The 17,799-nt window shown below is 39.1% G+C and overlaps 1 protein-coding gene across 1 annotated transcript in view; it reads right to left on the bottom strand.

Moving 5' to 3' along the window:
• The window catches only part of WFS1 (wolframin ER transmembrane glycoprotein), a 30,526-nt gene extending 23,553 nt beyond the window's left edge, over nucleotides 1-6,973 (bottom strand). Inside the window, exon 1 of the mRNA XM_088540000.1 lies at nucleotides 6,763-6,973. Coding sequence (XP_088396126.1) covers nucleotides 6,763-6,952 — 190 coding nt within the window. The 5' untranslated portion in view covers nucleotides 6,953-6,973. The remainder of the gene's footprint in view (nucleotides 1-6,762) is intronic.
• Between the last annotated feature and the right edge of the window lie 10,826 nt (nucleotides 6,974-17,799).

Raw genomic sequence — 17,799 nt, 5'->3', positions numbered from 1 at the left:
TCTGGGAGGGTTAAATCCTCTCCTCCATCTAGAAACTTGCTAACTTATCTTACTACAAAATACATTACATGTTGTTCTCCTATAGCCCTCAACTTCTACATTATGAAGTTATGATGGTCCTGCTTGCCTCAAGAACAGTTAAAACCAAGTAATTTACAATAGCATATGTTGTCAGGAATTCTATTTTTAAAGGTGATAACAGAGAAGGAAAAGAAGGGAGTGACATTTGTTTAAAGTAGTGCTGAAGTCTAGGACTCAGCTCTGCTTTCTCCAAGAGCAAAAATGCTTTTGTAGATATGATAATAGTCTTAGTCACACCAGAATCACAAATCAAATAGCATTAAATTGAAAAGGGAGGAAATTCTGCACCCCCACAAAATGAAAGCAAATTATCAGAAGAGCAGTAGAAAAGCAGGTAGGTGGAAGACTAAGAGTGATATTATAGACACTATAAATTTTAAAAGTGGAAGGAAAACTATTCTTAAAAGCTATTTATTTCTAACAGAGCTATTATTGTAAAATGATTGTTTAAACTTATTTAAAATAATTCCACACGCACAACTAATGAGGCAGCCTTCTGCTTTTGCTGCACAGGATTCTTTATGGCAGGAGCTTCATCAATAAGCACCAAGATAGTTCCTTAATGGGCTTCAAATCCAGAAAGTTAAATAAGCTTCTTGTCATACTCAGTTGAATTCCATCATCATTAACCCTCCCTGCAAAACAAAAACTTCCCCAAACAAACAAAAAAATCTTAAAGAAAAACAATGCAAGTCAAAATCCTGTCAAACCTATCTATTTTCTTAAGTGAAGAACGAAAGTTATCGCAACATCCATACAATGTTCTGGGGAATTTCAATGCAATGAGGCTCTTTGACACACATACAGTTTATCAGTTCATAACTTACTGCATTAAAAAAGAAGTAAAAAGAAAAAAGTCCACAGTTCCTTATTATACTGCTTGGTGAACACTTTGATAGTTAACTGCCTTGGCAGAGAATTGGCATAATTTCCCCCTTTGCTTTTCCAGTCTCATCTTCTCCCTTCTGCAGTGAAGCAGGCCACCTGCTTTCACCAGGGGCCCTCTAACAGCATCAAGTTTCATATCTTTCCTGTGTACTGACTACTGTGGCATAATGGGGATTTGCTGCATAAATATACAGATACTAGGTGCTTCTAAATGTTCTTCTAAAAAAGCCACCGCAAAAATGTCTACAGATGCTAGTCAGCCTCCAGAAGTTTTAGCTGCTGAAGAATTCAGGTGTGTTACATTAGAAACTGGCTCCACATGAGAATCATGCTTTGAGCTTCTCCATTGTTCCCATTTATTGGGTTTGGTTTGCACAATAGCAGTGCACGAGTACTGGATTCCTTTTAAAAGGCAGTAAATTGAAAAATGGCATTCCAACCGCTAAGTTAAATTTAGAGCTGATTAAATTTAATATAAAGTAGACTTTACAGGATGTGTACAGTACAAAGTGTGGGTCGTTAGCACCAAGTACCCGATAGCTGTGCTCCTATTTCACTGCACTACCTAACACAGTGTTGTCCTGCTCCTACCCTTTTGCTGCTTATTTCTGCCCCCCTAGCATTTGGTACAGGGGTAGCACAAATATTTTGTGACCATGGACCAAGAAATATACCCACCTGAAAAGCAACAACGGTGGGAGAAGATTCAACTAGAGCACTTGCCTTACTTTGGTTCATCGTGAGACAGCAAAAGATTTTCTGCTGTCCCAGGCCATTGGGTAGGAATGAAGGTGAGGACAACTTCAACTAGCTACAGAGAAACAATTTTCATCCCTAAGAAACATATAGGCATGTGTCCGACACCAGAAGGTGCCCTCTGCAGCTTCAAACGTGCAAGACATTTCTGATAAAGGAAACACATTGTGCAAATCTTAGCTCTCAGCTAAAGGCGAAAAAAAAAAAGAAAAAAAAGAAAAAAAAAAAAAAAAAGCTTTGATTGGTGAAAAAGGTCATAACGGAGAAATATCTCCTCTCATAAGTGGGTGTCCAATTCCACGGGAGGTAAAAACACCAGCGTACTATTGGCCCAAATAGCAGCAGACCTGAACATGCTAATTCCCATGGCTCTAGAGTACGCCCCGAAACGTTACTCGAGAACACACAGCCATTGACTTTTGTTTGGATAGAATCTTTTTTTCCACGCTAATGAAATTTGCTTGAAAAAGCAAATAAGCTTTCAAAGAGCCTTCGTAATTACAGGCAGAGTTTGAAGGGACATTAATAAACTGACAGATAAATTGTTAAGCAATTAATACTTCAAGGCACATTCCTCCTCTTTTAACAATCAAAGATTTCTCTGTATTTTCCTCAAGCTCTGCCCAGCATTTCACTTTTCCTCAAGAATTAGTCTGCACAAGCAAGCTGTCAGAACCTGAAGACCAGCCTTAAAACGGAGCTGTGAAGCAAAGGGTCCTTGTAAACCTAACTGCAAGAGGCTAAGACTGAAAATATTTATAAGTTGGAGAATTCCCTATTCTTTAGCCTTCATTGAGCAATGTGCTGGAAACATGCAAGTTGTTTAGGAAATTTTTATACTATTTATAAATTCCAAGTCATACAATTTACAAAATAATTCTCTTCTGAAATTAAAAAAAAAACTCCCTAAATACAAAGCAAAACTCTGCACATCTATAAACAAAACGGAAGAAATTGACTCCTATGTACAAAACTCGCAGTAAAAATACCTTCCCCATAGGTTCTAGATTCCAGAGCAAGAGGTTTTTTGTGCACTATTTTCTCACAGCAAGTATGCAGGAAAGGTAAAAATAGTCCTCTGACAGGAAAACAAACTAACAAACAAAAAAATGCATCTTAAAGCACCACAACTTCCCAAACTCTCACTTTTGATTTCCTACCCAATTCGGCTTATCCAACCTTATTAGTCAACAAGTGCACAGGAAAGATAGGGTAAACCACCAAACCAACTTCTAAACTAGATGAATATTTCGATGATGGTGTCTTCTTTTCTAACTGTGCTTTATGCACACACAGGAAATGATTCCACCTGCAAGAATGAGGTTTTTAAGGCTATTTGGTGAATTCAGTGCTGTGGCCTCCGGGGGTCTCCTCTTAGCCATTTCTTTGTGCATTAGCTCTGTATGTCTGAGGGAAGAAACATGCACACCAGAGCTGATGAAATACAGATACCAAAAGGATGCAAATTTGGACAGGGCAGGTAGAAGATGCATGCAAGTTTTGAGGGACTTGTGCACTCTGGAGGCAGAAAAAGGTCTTTTTTTTTTTAAAAGGAGACTTGGATCTTAGTTTGCTTCAGTCTTCACCAGACTTCATCACTAGGCAGGCACTGGTCTTTGCTCTAGATAATGTTCCTGTTGCCCCAGACAACTAATGGCAAAACTTTTTTGTTTAAGCAACCGGCAATTCTCCTGTGATTTCCTTACATGAATGCCAATGACTCACTGGCTTTAAATTTCAGAAGTTGTAATTAGTAGGACTCTTTCATTAATAAACTTGCTGTCCATATCCACAAACATATCCACAAAAGAGTAATGAATCTGATTGATTGAAGTCAACAAATTGTTATTCATAACATTCCTAATACATACACAAAACCCCGTAACTTCCATAGGCAGAAGGTTTCTAGAAAAACATAGCAGTTTGGGTAGGAGTAAGAATAAACCCCTGCTTTAAAAATAAAATACACACACACACACACACACAACAGTACGATCTACAAATTATCCTAAGCTTAGCAGCTAAATATTGGTGCTTTCATCAATCTATATTTGATTTACATATGAAATTCTGAAAGTATTGTTCCTTTCCACTGTGAAAGGAGTTATATAAGGAATAACAATAACAACAGAAAAAAATTACCTCATGATAAATTAGTAGAAAGCGAACTCAAAAAGCGCTAATAAAAAAAATCTTTAGGATTGGCAGCTGACCCAAATAAAGTACATATCCAGCTATTAAGTGCTTAAGTACTTCACTGAATGAGAGCCAGAGCATTCATTCCTTTCCTGAATTATGCTGAAAGATATGGATGATGCTGTAGGACTAAGACATGGCTGCTTCCAGTAAGCAAATTATTAATGTTCATATGGATGCTATAGCTTTAAGCCCAGTAAATACGAGGAGAAACTGGGGGGACAAACTGGGGGGACAAAGGCACAGACCAGAAAGAAAAGAGCTAGGTAGACCTTGAGGTAAAACGATGTCACAACAGTGTTTTGTATCACAACATGAACACAATACATCTTATCCTCAAGAAATCATAGTTATTTACTTAAAAAATAAATTATTTCTAACAAATTTAATTTTTTGGATGTTGTACAAAACACAAGTCATCATAATAGAAGGCATTCTACATCCTTAATATCTATTGTAATATCTTTTGTTTTTCCCAGTCCCTTTCTGCCTCATTCCTTGTGCACTCCTCAGAGGACAGTAGTGACACATATTGCCTGCTCACAGTAGCCAATTCCTTAATTGTCTGAGGAAGGAGTCAGAACTAAGCCTTTCCCAGGGATTTTGTTGTACACAGTATATTTGTTCTTTCATAAAACCAGAAGCACGCACCATGGCTAAGAGATCAGATGCTGCATTCCTCCTGCCACTACCAGCAATTTAAACTTTATCTATGGATAAGGTTTCCAGTGATTCTTCTTTATCAGACTGAATATTTTGAAAATTGCCAAATTTTCAATCGTGAATTCTCCGATTGAGGGAATACTCTTTTATTATTTATACCTCTAGTGCTTCTTCTGGAGCATTACTAAAATCCTTAAGTTTTAATGTGCGAGGCTGTAGAGGATGGAAGAATTCTCTGCTGCCTTCTTTCAAATAAGATTTCAGTTCTAGAAACTGTTAGTATTATGGAAAATGACATAATTAAGAAAGTAACAATAGAGGAAAATATTGGATGAATAAACACTTTCTCATTATCATATTTGCTATCTAAATATACTAAAATCTTGGCTGTAAGACTCCAGCACAAAACAACAGCAACAGCAGATCACCGCAGCATTAAATACTTAAATATATTAAGAAAGGAATAAAAAGGGTGATTACAACAACATCAAACAGTGAAAAGATTCTAACAAAAAGAGATTTAAAGTAATCAGAAATGAGTGATGACTGAAATACAGAAATAGACCAGTGCTTAATATTCCTGTTTTATAAAAAGTAAAGGTAGCAACACAGGAATGCTCAATCATTCACAGGCCTGTAAAGAGACAGAATTTAGACAAAATCATGTTTTACAAAGTCAGATATTTATAAAGAATAAAGAAATGCCCAAATTAGCTGGAGAAGAATACTTGACAAGCTCTATTGATAATGTCACTAGATTGGTAGTTTGCATTCATTTCCATAATCTTGCTGGAATGTAGGTACTAACACAAGAAGTGTAGGCCTTCCTCTTTTAAATGATACTGTAACAAAACCCAAGACATTGCCCTGCTGTATTCCTAACATTGTTGCTATTTTCTTTTTGTTAAAGCGGACAGAGAAACTGGAGAATGAAAAAAGATAGAACACGTACCTGCTAGTTCTGATCATAAATTAAGATTTATATAATTAACAGCACAAGTGCCAATTCTTCAAAAGCTTTTAATTATTTTACTGGTGGGCGAGATGAGAAAGTTGGTAATGAAACTGTGTGGCATGTCAGAAATGCAGATATGCAGAAGATTTTCTTGGTTTGGAATGTGCCCTTTGGTGCCAAGAATCCATAAGGTCTGAAAATCAACTTTAAGCTAGATGCAAATAATTGATGTGATAACACAGTCACTCTGACCCATGCACAGAGCTCACCTGCATCTGATAACACCCCAGGTAGACATTTCTTGGATTTACGCATTTAATATTTTTAAACTCCTGGATAATCTTATTACCTTCAATAAAGCAACTTATATTTACAAATGCAAGAGCTTGCACAGATACTGCTTCAGAATAAAAAAAAAAAAAAAAAAAAAAAACACTCTTTTAAGTTTTAAAGCTTTAAAAGAAAACTTTAAGAGCAGCAATATTGTTAGACTTTGAATACAAGAGTTCTTGCACAAATTTTAGACTACAACTGATTTTAAAACTGTAACTCAGACAGGACATTTTTTCTACTTTGCTTTCTACCTAGCATGAGGCATTTCTCTTATCCCAACTCAAAAGCTTTCTGTCTGCCCCTCTGTCAGCCTATTGAATTTCAAAGTACCATTCCGACTTTGAAATTGTATCATGATTCTTAATCCAACTTCTCATTTGCCTGCTAATCTTAACCTTATTTCTGTTGCTCTGGTTTCACATATCAGTTTATTATTCTTTTATCCTACATGACAGTAGGATCTATTCATCTACATTAGAATTCATATTAAGGCTATAGTTAGCTTGTGGTCTAGCCAATTGAAGAAACTAAGTTGAAAACTTAATAGTCTGTACTAAATTACATTTGAGTTTTCCTGCCTGTTTTACAAACAAATCGCATCCCAGTTGCTCTGTGCACTCAGAAAAACAACAATGGTGGAAAAAGTGGAAAGCAGACACAAAAATGAAAAATCAGCATAAGCACAGCCTGTCTTCTACAATAACAGGTTAAGAAACATTAGAGAAATTTATTTTCTGCTTGACACTTTCTCTTTAGATGAGGGGTAAAACACCCTATATACAGATGTATACGTGAGTATACATTCTTGCACAGATACACACATATGTGCGTATCTGTCAATCCCCTAATGTTTAGCACGCATCTTGCATAAAAATTGCTTTCATGCTTACCATTTTTTTCAGCCCTCTCTCTACTATGGGAGTAGCCAGGAACTGCAGAAGAAGTTGCAGCATCTCCTGCAGCTGATCTGGGCGTCTGACTACTCTCACTGGGGTCCACAGCAGCAGCATTCAGTTGGGATCTTCCAAGATGCAGCTGTGAGTGAGAGGGACTTGAGGGGGGATCAGGATTGGAATTCATTTTAGCTGCAAAGGAAGAAAAGAATAACTATTAATGATTCCTTTGTAAGACCAGAGTAAAAAATTTAATGCCTGAATGTGTGTGTGTGTGTGTGTAGATATATATGTGTATATCTAATCAGCTGAACAAAAAGTCCAGAAAAGGATAAGAATGCTGGCAGCTTCTTCAAAATGCATTTATAGATTCCTGTAGAATTCCAAGCATGAACAGCTATCACAAAACAAGACTTATCATATGTAGAATTATTTAAGAATAGTGCCTTTTCTCACAGCTAAGCCAAGCTTTTCAAGCAGAAAGAAACCCTAAATCTCATGGATGAAACCTGTGGATAGTGCATAGTTCCTTTGAATCTAACTTTCTGCTTACGTGCAGAAGAGCAAAAGATGAGCACTTATTTTTTTAACAGAACAGCATCGACACGTCAATATTGACAGCAAGACTAACTCAGCATCAAGGGCCTGCTTTACAGCCACCACCTCACTTAAATGATGGGGAAAAAATGCACACAAGGAGGATGAGAAGGCAAAGGAGACGATGGGTTAATTCCATCACTGGAAACAAGTGAAAGAAAGATGGGACCCTGTGGGGGCAGCACCAGGTCTGCTATTGTGTAGATGTTTGCAATAGAAAGACAGCACACACCTAAAACAAGTTCTGTGACTTTATTCGGCATTCAAATATTGTCTGATTTAATGGAATACAATTTGCACAAAACCCACTAAGTGAGGGAGGGAGGGAAAGCTCAGGAGCTCTCCCTTTCAGAGGCAAAGTTCTAAAAGTTTCCTTACTGATTTAAGGAAAAAGTACAGATTGAAAGTTCCGCTTTCACACGCCAGGAAGCGCACACAAGGCAGGGAGGCAGGCACATCACACATGACACAGACCAACTCCAGCTGCTTAGCAGCAATTACCTTGAATTTACGCAGTTCCCCAGGAACACGATAGAAGACACCTGCCTAAAGACTTTGCTTTTTAATTCTGTACGTTCAGAACAGCACCCTAGAGATGTTCTCATTAAAAAAAAAAAATCAAAGTTAGACAAGAGTAAAACAGCCAAATACCCAATTCAGCTGAAACTTGAAGTCTGCTAAAAGAGAGCGCACTACAAATGATGACAGGGTGCTAAAAGCACCACGAGTGACACACAGACTTTGCAATCCACACAGGTCACTTGCTTGACTACAAAACAAAACAGAAGAAAAAAAGAACACAGATAACTTTGCCGGGAGAAGCAAACGCATTTCTGCATTGACATCCTATAAGAAGTTATAAATAAATTCACAGAGCTCAAATATGCAGCCTTGCAACAGGCCTAGGAAAAATGCAGCGATTAAAATACTTTCCCAGTAAAGCAGCAGGGTATTTTTAACCATTAGGCATCACAAAGCAAAACAAAAAAGTTGCTTTCCGGTGCTTTGAGACTCGACCTTGGTGCTCCCAGGGACGGGACGGGACCGCGGGGCTCCGGGAGGGCGCTAAATCCTCCGGGGCATTTTGTCCGTGGTTTAACAGAAGAGAGAGGAGGGAAAAAAAAAAAAAAAAAAAAAAAAGAAGAAGAAGAAGAAAAGAAACGAAGAGGAAGGGCAGGGACGCGGGGCTTTCCGCGCCTGACGCCCGCGGCCACGAGGCACTCACCGCTGCCCGGGCCGGCGCGGGGCTGCTCCGCGGGTGCGGGCCGGGGCTGCCGCGGCGACGGGCGGTGCTGCGGCCGCCCCTCCGCAGGCGGCGGCTCCCGACACTGCTGGAGGCGGCCGGGCGCGGAGTGCGGGCCCCGCCGCGCCGCTCGCCGCCCTTAGAGAGGCGGCCCCGGCCCGGCCCCCGCCGCCGCCTCCCGCCCCGCGGCGCCCGCGACGGGGCGGCGCGGCTGCCATGGCGCGGGGCGGGCGGCGCCAAGATGGCGGCGCCGGGCAGCGTCTGTGGCGAGGGGCTCCCTGCGCGCTCGCGCTTGGTCCCCGAGGCTGCCCCGTTTGGGCGCAGGAGGGGGGGTTTTGGGGCAGCTCTGAGCAGGGCAAATCCCCGGTGCCCCTAGTAGCCCGAGGGGGGCAAGCTGCTGCTTCCCACCGGGAGGCCTCAAGCAGGCTGGTAAACAGCTGCGTTGGGATGTAGAGAGGGGGCAAAAGGATGGGAAAGAAGCTAAACACTGATAAATACTGATAAATAAATACTGCTGCCAGTGCCGGGCCTCTGCGACGTGCAGGGGAAGTGCCTGGATGCGTGTGGGAGCCAAAGAGTTGCTACTGTTCCTGCGGCAATCTCCTTTCTCTCCAGAAATAATATAATGTTTTTCAGCCAGTTACAAAACAACCAAACAATATTTCAGTCTCTGCGTGGGTCCATGAATAGCTCCTAATTAAATAAAACTGCAAGCTCCAAAGAGGAGATTAAATTTGAACTTGGAGGTCACTCAGATGAGTGATTTAATCACTTGCTTTGGCTGATTTTTTCAGAAGTTCCAAGTCTGCAGCACATCAGGGGAGGCTGTAATACATGATTTTTACACTCTCAGATCTGACTTAACTGACTTCACTGTGTGTTTTTTGTAAGCTCTAAATAAAAACGTGATCCTCAGCATCCAGGCTTTCCTTAATGTTTCCTTTCCTTGGAATTCATAACATAAATAATACTTTAAATGAAATTAAAACATGGAATAAAACAATGTTGAAGAAGTTTTTGCAGTTTAAATCTAACAGTGTTTTACCAGGGACCTCAAAGACCTGTCTCATGTTAGTGTTTAGCTGTTTCTTTGGCCTGGCAGCATGATTTAGCTCAGATAGAACAATTTTTCCTGCAGCAGCCTGCTCACGGGTGTGCTTAGTAACGTGATTTGCACAGAGAACAAGTGGGAGCTGGAGAAGCGACCCACCATGATGGGTGATAAAGCTCCCTGTGCTGCTTCTGCCCGTCTATGTGCAGTCACCCATGGCATGGGCGCTTCCAAAGGAGCTCTGTTCAAGGTGAAAACTGCCTCCACTGAATACTGGTCTAAGTCATTATGAAAAACAGTGTGAAATATATTCTCTGGTTGCTTATGAGCAGTCTTATGCTGGACTAATGCTGTTGCTGAACTTAATCAGATCCTTGCTTTAGGAAAAGCCAGCAAAAGCACTACATTTAAGGGACTGCAACATTTTATGGATACCTATTCACATACAAATACATGCCATGTTACTGGCAATGGATCACTGATTTCACTTTGGCTCACCTTTCCCACAAACCATTAGTTTGCATTGGGCATTATCACAATCTTTTTATTTATTTTAGTTATGTACTATGACTTAAGGAAATCTAATAAGAACACGATAAAATAAGCCTGCAGTTCAGCCTGTTTTGTCTTTATTAAATAGTCAATAACAACTTTACAAACATTTTATAAGGTTACAGAATGGTGTTAGTTGACTTTAGCTGATTTCTGTAAACATTGTTTACTCAAGATATGATAAAATGTAGTATGAATGCTAGCCTGAATTTCTCATGGGCAGTACACAGATGTAAGATGAAATGAATTATTCTGTCATATACTCATCAGTGAATTCTAGAAATATAAGTGAGCAGCGATAGCTAATGAGCCACTAACTCACATAAAGCTTCTGTAATGCTGCAGTGACTGGCATGTGCTACACGGTCTGAAGTTTTCACTGAAGTTCCGTTGCAAAATATGTAGAAGACTTACAGCATTTACATACGCATGTAGTATGGAAATGCTCTGTCTGGAAAAGTATGGAAAAGGTCTGTCTCTTAGAAAATTAAATAACAGTAAGACAGGATCATGCTGAGCCACATCTTATTAAATCAATCAATGCAAACTGATTTCCCTGTCATATTGCTGAGATGAAATCACATTTGTAGCACTGCTTGCACACAAGCAGCTTCTCCGTGGACCAGAGAAGGAACTATGCAAAGAGCTCCTAAATGGAAGAGATAAAGCAGTGATAATCCAAGAGAACTGATCCGAGTGAATCACTCCAGTGATTAGCCTTGAACTCTGTATGCTTGTCACGATGCCTTTGAATAGGAATCCATTTCTTTATTTTACAGTCAGAAACAGGTCTGAGGTAATTAGCCTGGATGTTTCTGGAATATGATAATCCTAATAAAAAAGCGCCAGTACTACCCATAGAAGTGTCATGTGAATCTTCAGTAATTAGATATTATGAAAGGATGGCATAATTCCTTGGCAAAAGGAAGACAAAAGACAAAAAGGGAAGTAACTCTATATTTTGAAAACAGAAATAACTAAGTGATGTTAAATAACCTGTACTAAGAGTTGTCTTAAAACCATCTTTTTTGCCCCACCTTTCCAATTAAGAAAACAGCTGTCATTTCAAAATAATAGCCTTAGTTGTTTACTCTCTTACACTCATTTTAGCAGTATAATTTAATTGACTGAGGAATTACATCAGCATAAAATTAGTGCAGTAAAAGGCCTAGCATGCCTTATGAGCAGCTGGGAGGCTAAGGATCAGCTCAGTCCAGCTTTTTTTTTTTTTTTTTTTTTTCCCCTTTTTGTTCTCTCCAGACAGCAGGTAAGCCTCAAGCACTAAGCATTTCTGTTAGAAAAGCAGATAGGTTCAAGGAGGTTTGTGAAGATTGGGGATGAAGAATCTTCTTTGCAGGTCTACATGTTAAAGACCACTAGCACCCCAGGGTTGGGATAGGCTGTTCTTCCCTGCACAGGCCAAAGCACATAGGGTGATGTGAGTATCTTCCCTGCTTTCTTAACATCTCTGTTTCTTCCATTGCCCTTGCGGCAGACAGGTTTTGGATGGCAGCAGGCAGGCAATATTCACCATCGTGGTGTAGGTGTCCCTGCTTGAGCAGGGGCCTTGGAGCAGATCATCTCTAGAGGCCCCTTCCCACCTCAGCCATTCTGGGAGTCTGATTCTGCGATCTTTGCTTTATATAAAACAGCAACAGTGCTCACTTTTCTCTCTCCCTCTCCAGCTGTCTTTTCTAACCACAGGCATACACTGTGAAAACAGAAGGGTTTTAAAAGCAGGCACAGATATCAGCAAAAGCCACACAGGCTATAAATACCTGAGGCAGTGGACTTCTAGCACAGCAGCTGTTCAGAGATTACTCCTCAGGTGTATGCCAAAGGGAGCCAATTCCTTTCACTTCCTTGACTGTTCTGTGCTGTTCTTTTCACAGCTTTCCTATGAGACAGCTACTGATTTCACTGGTAAACCACAGTCTAAATGGGAGGTAGGCTCTATAGAGCCTAAAACTGTGCCTGAATCAAACTGCATTTACTCTGTTATGTTACAATCTAGAGAAATGAGGCTGCTTTTATCTAGAAGGAAGTAATATTAGCTCAGATGTTTATATGTTAAAAACCAGCAACATTGTACAAAGTCTGTAACTATACCTCGAATTAATTTGATGTTACCAGAGATGAAGTTTTGTCTAAAATTAAACTGGCTGTTTTTAAACACTGAGAATTTCTTAGTGTAGGTAATTTCTCATGTTAGGATTTGTAAACGATTTGTAAATAAATGAGGTTGCAGTAAGTATCGTGGCCAAACAGTATGTTTAGCACAAATGAGTTCACAGCAATCTTTCAATTGCAAAGTATGCCATGAATTTTGTCCTGTATGTTAGTATATTAGTGTTCTTTTCCTTCAAAAGTTGAGCATAATCTTTTGCATACAGTGACCTCTAGTGTAAATGAAGGAAATAATCTGGATACTGAGAGCTGAATTAATTTTATTAGAAGCAGACTTCCAGATCCAGTCCAATGTTATGATATAGGAACATATGATAACCAAGTCTCCTTGTTTGGAGATGCTCAAAACTTATCTGAGCACAATTGTGAGCAACTGCTCTAGGTGACCCTGCTTGTGCAGGGGGGGTTGGACTAGATGGTCTCCGAAGGTCCCTTCGAACCATCGTTATTCTGTGATTCTGTGTTGTACATATGGAACATTATAGGCAGGTAATAGTATCAATGCATAAGAGACATGCATGTACCACCCGCTTGACTATATCCCAAGTCATTTTATAGGTTAAACAAGAAAAGCTTGAATAAGAAACAAAACATTCCCTCATCTACACAAAATTAGTATATCCAAAGAACTTAAAAATCTAAGCAAAATTACATGGGAATCAGGGAAGATTTTTATGTAGCACTTGGAAAGAAAAAATAAATAAAAAAAACCACACACAAGTGTGGTTCAGGTATTTTCCAGTATTCCTGGGGTGTAGGAGATGGCTTTTACGTTCTGTACAACTCTGTATTAGATTTTGTTTCTGAGATACAAATTTTCCAATTTGGCAATGAGGCAACAATTTCTATAAGGACTACTATAAAATGTACAGATTCTCCAGACCATGGCCCCAGTATGCTTATAAGTTAACTCCAATACAATACAAATATATACATACTTTTTAACCCTGTATGTCCTGGTAACTGCCTTTGCCCTCGCCTCATTTTCTGTACAATTTGAATGGATTAAAAGTTTTAGCTTTAGAGTGCTTTTTGGTTGGTTTGTTTTTGTCAAATTCCTTCTAAATTACAAGATAAAAGAAGGTGAAGATCATTACAGAAAGTTAGCTGTCAATGAAAATTCCTGATAGTTGGCAGTTTAAAATCTGATTAAAGGGAATTTAGCTCTGGAATTAGGATAAATATTGAATTCTTGAATATTAAGAATTAGTATTATAGGCATCTCTACATTTTTCAGGAAGAAATAGTCTCTGGCTTGCTTTGGATAAACAGAAATTACCATCTCTTTGTTGAACAGACCAGTTCACATTACTTGAATTAAAAAGCATTAACAGTTTGCAAAGCATGCTACAAAAATTCTTCTGTAAACCATCTTCCCACCTTTGCATCTGGTGCACAGCTGCATAGACATGTTTTTTAGTATTTGAAAAGTTGAGTCACTATTTTTCAGTATCAGGTACTTTTACTATAAAGGATTCTGTAATAGAGATTTTTAATTACATTTTAAGTACAAAGCAAATTTCTGACAAAAATGCATGTTCTTAGTGACATATATGCTAGGTCATATTTATTATATTGTGGCTTTCCATGTTTTTAGTCCAGAAACCCTCTTAGTGCTATGTTAGTTGCAGCATTTCAAATCATTGATGTCTCCAAACCCTACTGCTTCCTCCCTAAGAGCTGGCCACCCATTTGTAAGTTCAGAATACAAGCACAATTACATATGTTTGAAAGTGTTAACGAGTTGCTAAAGAAGATCCAAATTGTTAACATCTATAAAAGTTCACGTTATTCATTGTCAGTGTCGTGGTAAAATAACCACGACAAAGATAATTTGAAATTCAAAGACTCAAAGGTTTGTTCTTTTTTCAGTCATCTCATATCTTCACAAAATCTTTTGGAAGCAACTTCTTTACTATATATTTATCACTATGCCTCTTCAGATTTCATTTACACCAGATTACAGGTTTAATCTACTCCAATCCTGTTCACTGCTTTTCAAGTTGGTTGAGTTTAGTGACTTTAGCGATAACTTTACCTGACTCTAAGAGAGGTGCAGGGGCAGGATTGAGCTCTTCAATAATGCTACTTTGCCATAGCAAAGGCAAGTGTCTGGTAATTCCCCTGGTGTCAGCTGTAGCCCATATTCCTTCAGGATGGTGTTGGCCTATTTGAGCTTTTTCAACACCTTTAAAATCCCATTGGTAATTATTCAGTTGATACGCACCAGTCTCCCACCAGGTGGCAATAGCACTCTTCATTCTTTACAGTTTTTGCTTTGTTTTAGATAGTAAAAACTTACATTGTGTACTAATTAGAGGAAATAAAGAGATTTATATTAAAATGATAGAAAATATGATTTTACTGAACTCACAGGTATTTATGAAAGTGGGAACAGGGTGCCATGTGCCAGGCAATATCCAGTATCAGGTTCTTAGAAGCTATTTCAATATAAACACAAGCAATATTCCACTTGGTTCCTGTGAAATTGAGATTAGATTTGCCTTTTGAGGAAATCACACAGAACAGACAGTGTGAAATGCTAATTTACTAATAGGACCTTAAATTACATGCAGGTCTCACAATTTTAGCCCCAGTTTAGACAAATTAAATGCTTGGACTTGCAGCACCCACTTCCCATATGCCAGGTCTCCAGGTGTACTGCAACCCAATTAGCTACTGGTCTGGCAGCATGCAAAAATCCTCAGCCAGTGAGAAAGATCTTCAGATTTCTTTTAGAAATTTTTCCAGGAAGAAAAAGAAGAAATATCTGAGAACAAAAGATACAAATAAAATAAAATAAAAGCCAAGGGAAAAAAAAAAGGAAAAAAAAAAAGGATACTTAGCAGTTACAGCACCTCAAAGTGACTTTCACAAGTTATCTAACTCTTGGCTTTCTTGTCATGTAGGAGACTGAGCTGCTTAGTTATTTGGTGATATGTGTGCTAACATTGATGACTTTTGTTGCCTCTGGGTTTGGTGCTCTTCAGAGCTCGCTGCTGGCCTCAGCAGCACCACTGTTGCGAGAGGGAAAACTCTCCTGCTCCTGGGGTTGTTCAGTAGGATTGACTTGACCTCAAGCAATTGAGGGGCCAAAGTAGCTGCGACGCTTGGCAGCTCGTGCTGGGCTCCTGTTCGTTTTCCCGAAATAACACAATCCGTGACTCCGCAAGGGAGAGCAGGCAGCACATTCTGGGGCCTCGCTGTCCTGGTCTGTCCCCCCATCCCCAATACTGGGCAAGGCGATGGGATGTGTCACTCGTCAAGCGAGGAAGCGACCCACGGCTCAGGGTCAGCCTGGGCACGGGACGCAGGGTCAGACACAGCACCCCGCGGGGCTTTTAAATGGCCTTAAAATTCTTTCCTTTCTGTGCTAAAAAGCAAAGTGTTAATTGATAGAAAGGCTCTCGGAAGATTTAAAAGGTCTCAAAACCTTTTATAAACCTAAATCTGTTTTGTAACTATACCTTTATTAATAATTAAAAAGAATTTTGCACAGAAAAATGACTTAGCATCATTCAGCACAGATGAAACTGAAACAGCTAGAATCAATTAGAATCATTTTTAAATTTTCAGACTTTTAAGAATAATTTCCAAATGCCTTCAGAACTGCAAAATCCGTTTCCAACTCAAAGCGTTTGTTCTAAAATATCATAAAAGCTGCTTTTCTTGAGAGTAGATGACATTTAGCAGTACAAGAAAATTAAAACCTTCATTTCATTTTCTGGACCTGGAAAACAACTTGTCCAGCTAATGCAAAAAAAAAATATTAAAAGTGTTATGTTGGTACCTGATACTTTTTTCAAACCGACTTCTCAATAATGCTAGCAGAAGATGGAGGAAAAGGAACTTCAAATTTTCAGCTTTTGAAAATCGCTTCAGTCATTACTGAAGTGTTTAAGCATTGAATCAACATGAAAAGTGAGACTGGCAATAGCAAAAATAAAAGGTTAAGAACAGCAAAGACTGAGATTTACAGAAATGATTTTGGTCCTGCTTTTGTAGACTGAAGCAGGAGAGCACAGGAGACACGTGGTTGTTTATAGCCCTGTCCTGCAGCGCTGAACACAATGAAGCGTGGGCTGCTGCCAGAATCAAAGGCAGTAGCTCTTTATAGCTCAGCAGCTCTGCTGCCCTGTTCTGGAGAGAATCAGGCCAGGAAGGTGGGAAAATCTTCCCTTTGATTCCTCAAGGCAGCAACAGTCTGCTCTCTAAACCTGTAGGGTTATAGGTCCTGGAGGTTCTGGATCACAATTGTCCTCTGTAGAGGAGGAACCAGGCTCATAGCATCAAAACACATGGAGATGAAAGGACAGAAGAAGAGACCTATTGCAAGTGAGCAACTATTGCTGTTTTAGTGGTTAATCTGACTGATCTCAAGTGAGTTGGAATAAGCCAGTTTTAAATCTAATGCTCGTCAAAGTCAAGCAAGTGTTGTACTTGGCCTAGGACTGTAAAACCTTGTTGCAGGTCCAGGTTTTTGCAAGGTGAAGAACTGACTGGCTATTCAACTGCTTCCAAAACTGTCTTTTAAGTTTTTGGCTCTACAGACAACAGAGAATGTATTGCTGAGGGACAAAAGTGATAAGGAAACATGGGATGTCCTTCACTAAAAGAACATGAAGACCTATCATTAATGTCAAATGCTATGCTGCTTTACTCTAAGCTGAACATTTGGCACAAGATACCTTTCCTTTTTCTTGCGGGGGGTGGCGGTGGTCGTACAGGGAACAGGGGTGGAAATCCAGAGAAAAGACCTGGGAAAATGCATAATGCATAAAGCCTGATGAAAAGCAGTGCAATAAATAAAACTCAATAAAACTGAGCATGCAGCAGGGAAAACACAAGTTAAGTATGCAGGGTAGAGAGGCAAAGAAAGAAACATCTGTATTCTTCCGTAGTTACTGGAAGATGAACTGTAGAGGGTGATGGATATTACTCAAGAACTTTTATTCAATATTATGTAAGTTATCCTTGTCCATTTACCCAGATGCTATTTTTATAACTCTTCATAAAAAAAAGAAAAAAGAAAAAAAAAGAAAAATCTTTTTATTCTTCATACTTGTATTCTTTAAAGGAATAAAATGTATATACCATATAATTATGGAATTTCTAGCTTTTAAAATATCCAGTTGCTTTTCTTTTTAATTCACTTTCTTATCCTAAATATGCCTTTTACAAGTTTTTTTTTTTTCAATTCAAAGTTCAAACTCCTTACCTGAAAAACTAAATCCAAAGTGTGTTGAACACTTTCTTTCATGTGTCCAAAAGAAAACCCTATGGACATCAGAACAAAAAGCACATTACTGAATTTAACTATAATTACCTATAGCTGAGGTTGACAGAATGGGAGGATGTTATTCAACATGAAAAGGGAACTGCACAACCACAGTACACTGGATAC

The sequence above is a fragment of the Tinamus guttatus genome, unplaced genomic scaffold, assembly GCF_059628265.1.
Source record: "Tinamus guttatus ecotype Peru unplaced genomic scaffold, ASM5962826v1 Tinamus_guttatus_pri_ptg000052l, whole genome shotgun sequence".
Taxonomy (NCBI): domain Eukaryota; kingdom Metazoa; phylum Chordata; class Aves; order Tinamiformes; family Tinamidae; genus Tinamus; species Tinamus guttatus.
Note: the sequence above shows the minus strand (reverse complement) of the source record. Positions and strands in the feature narration are given on the sequence as shown.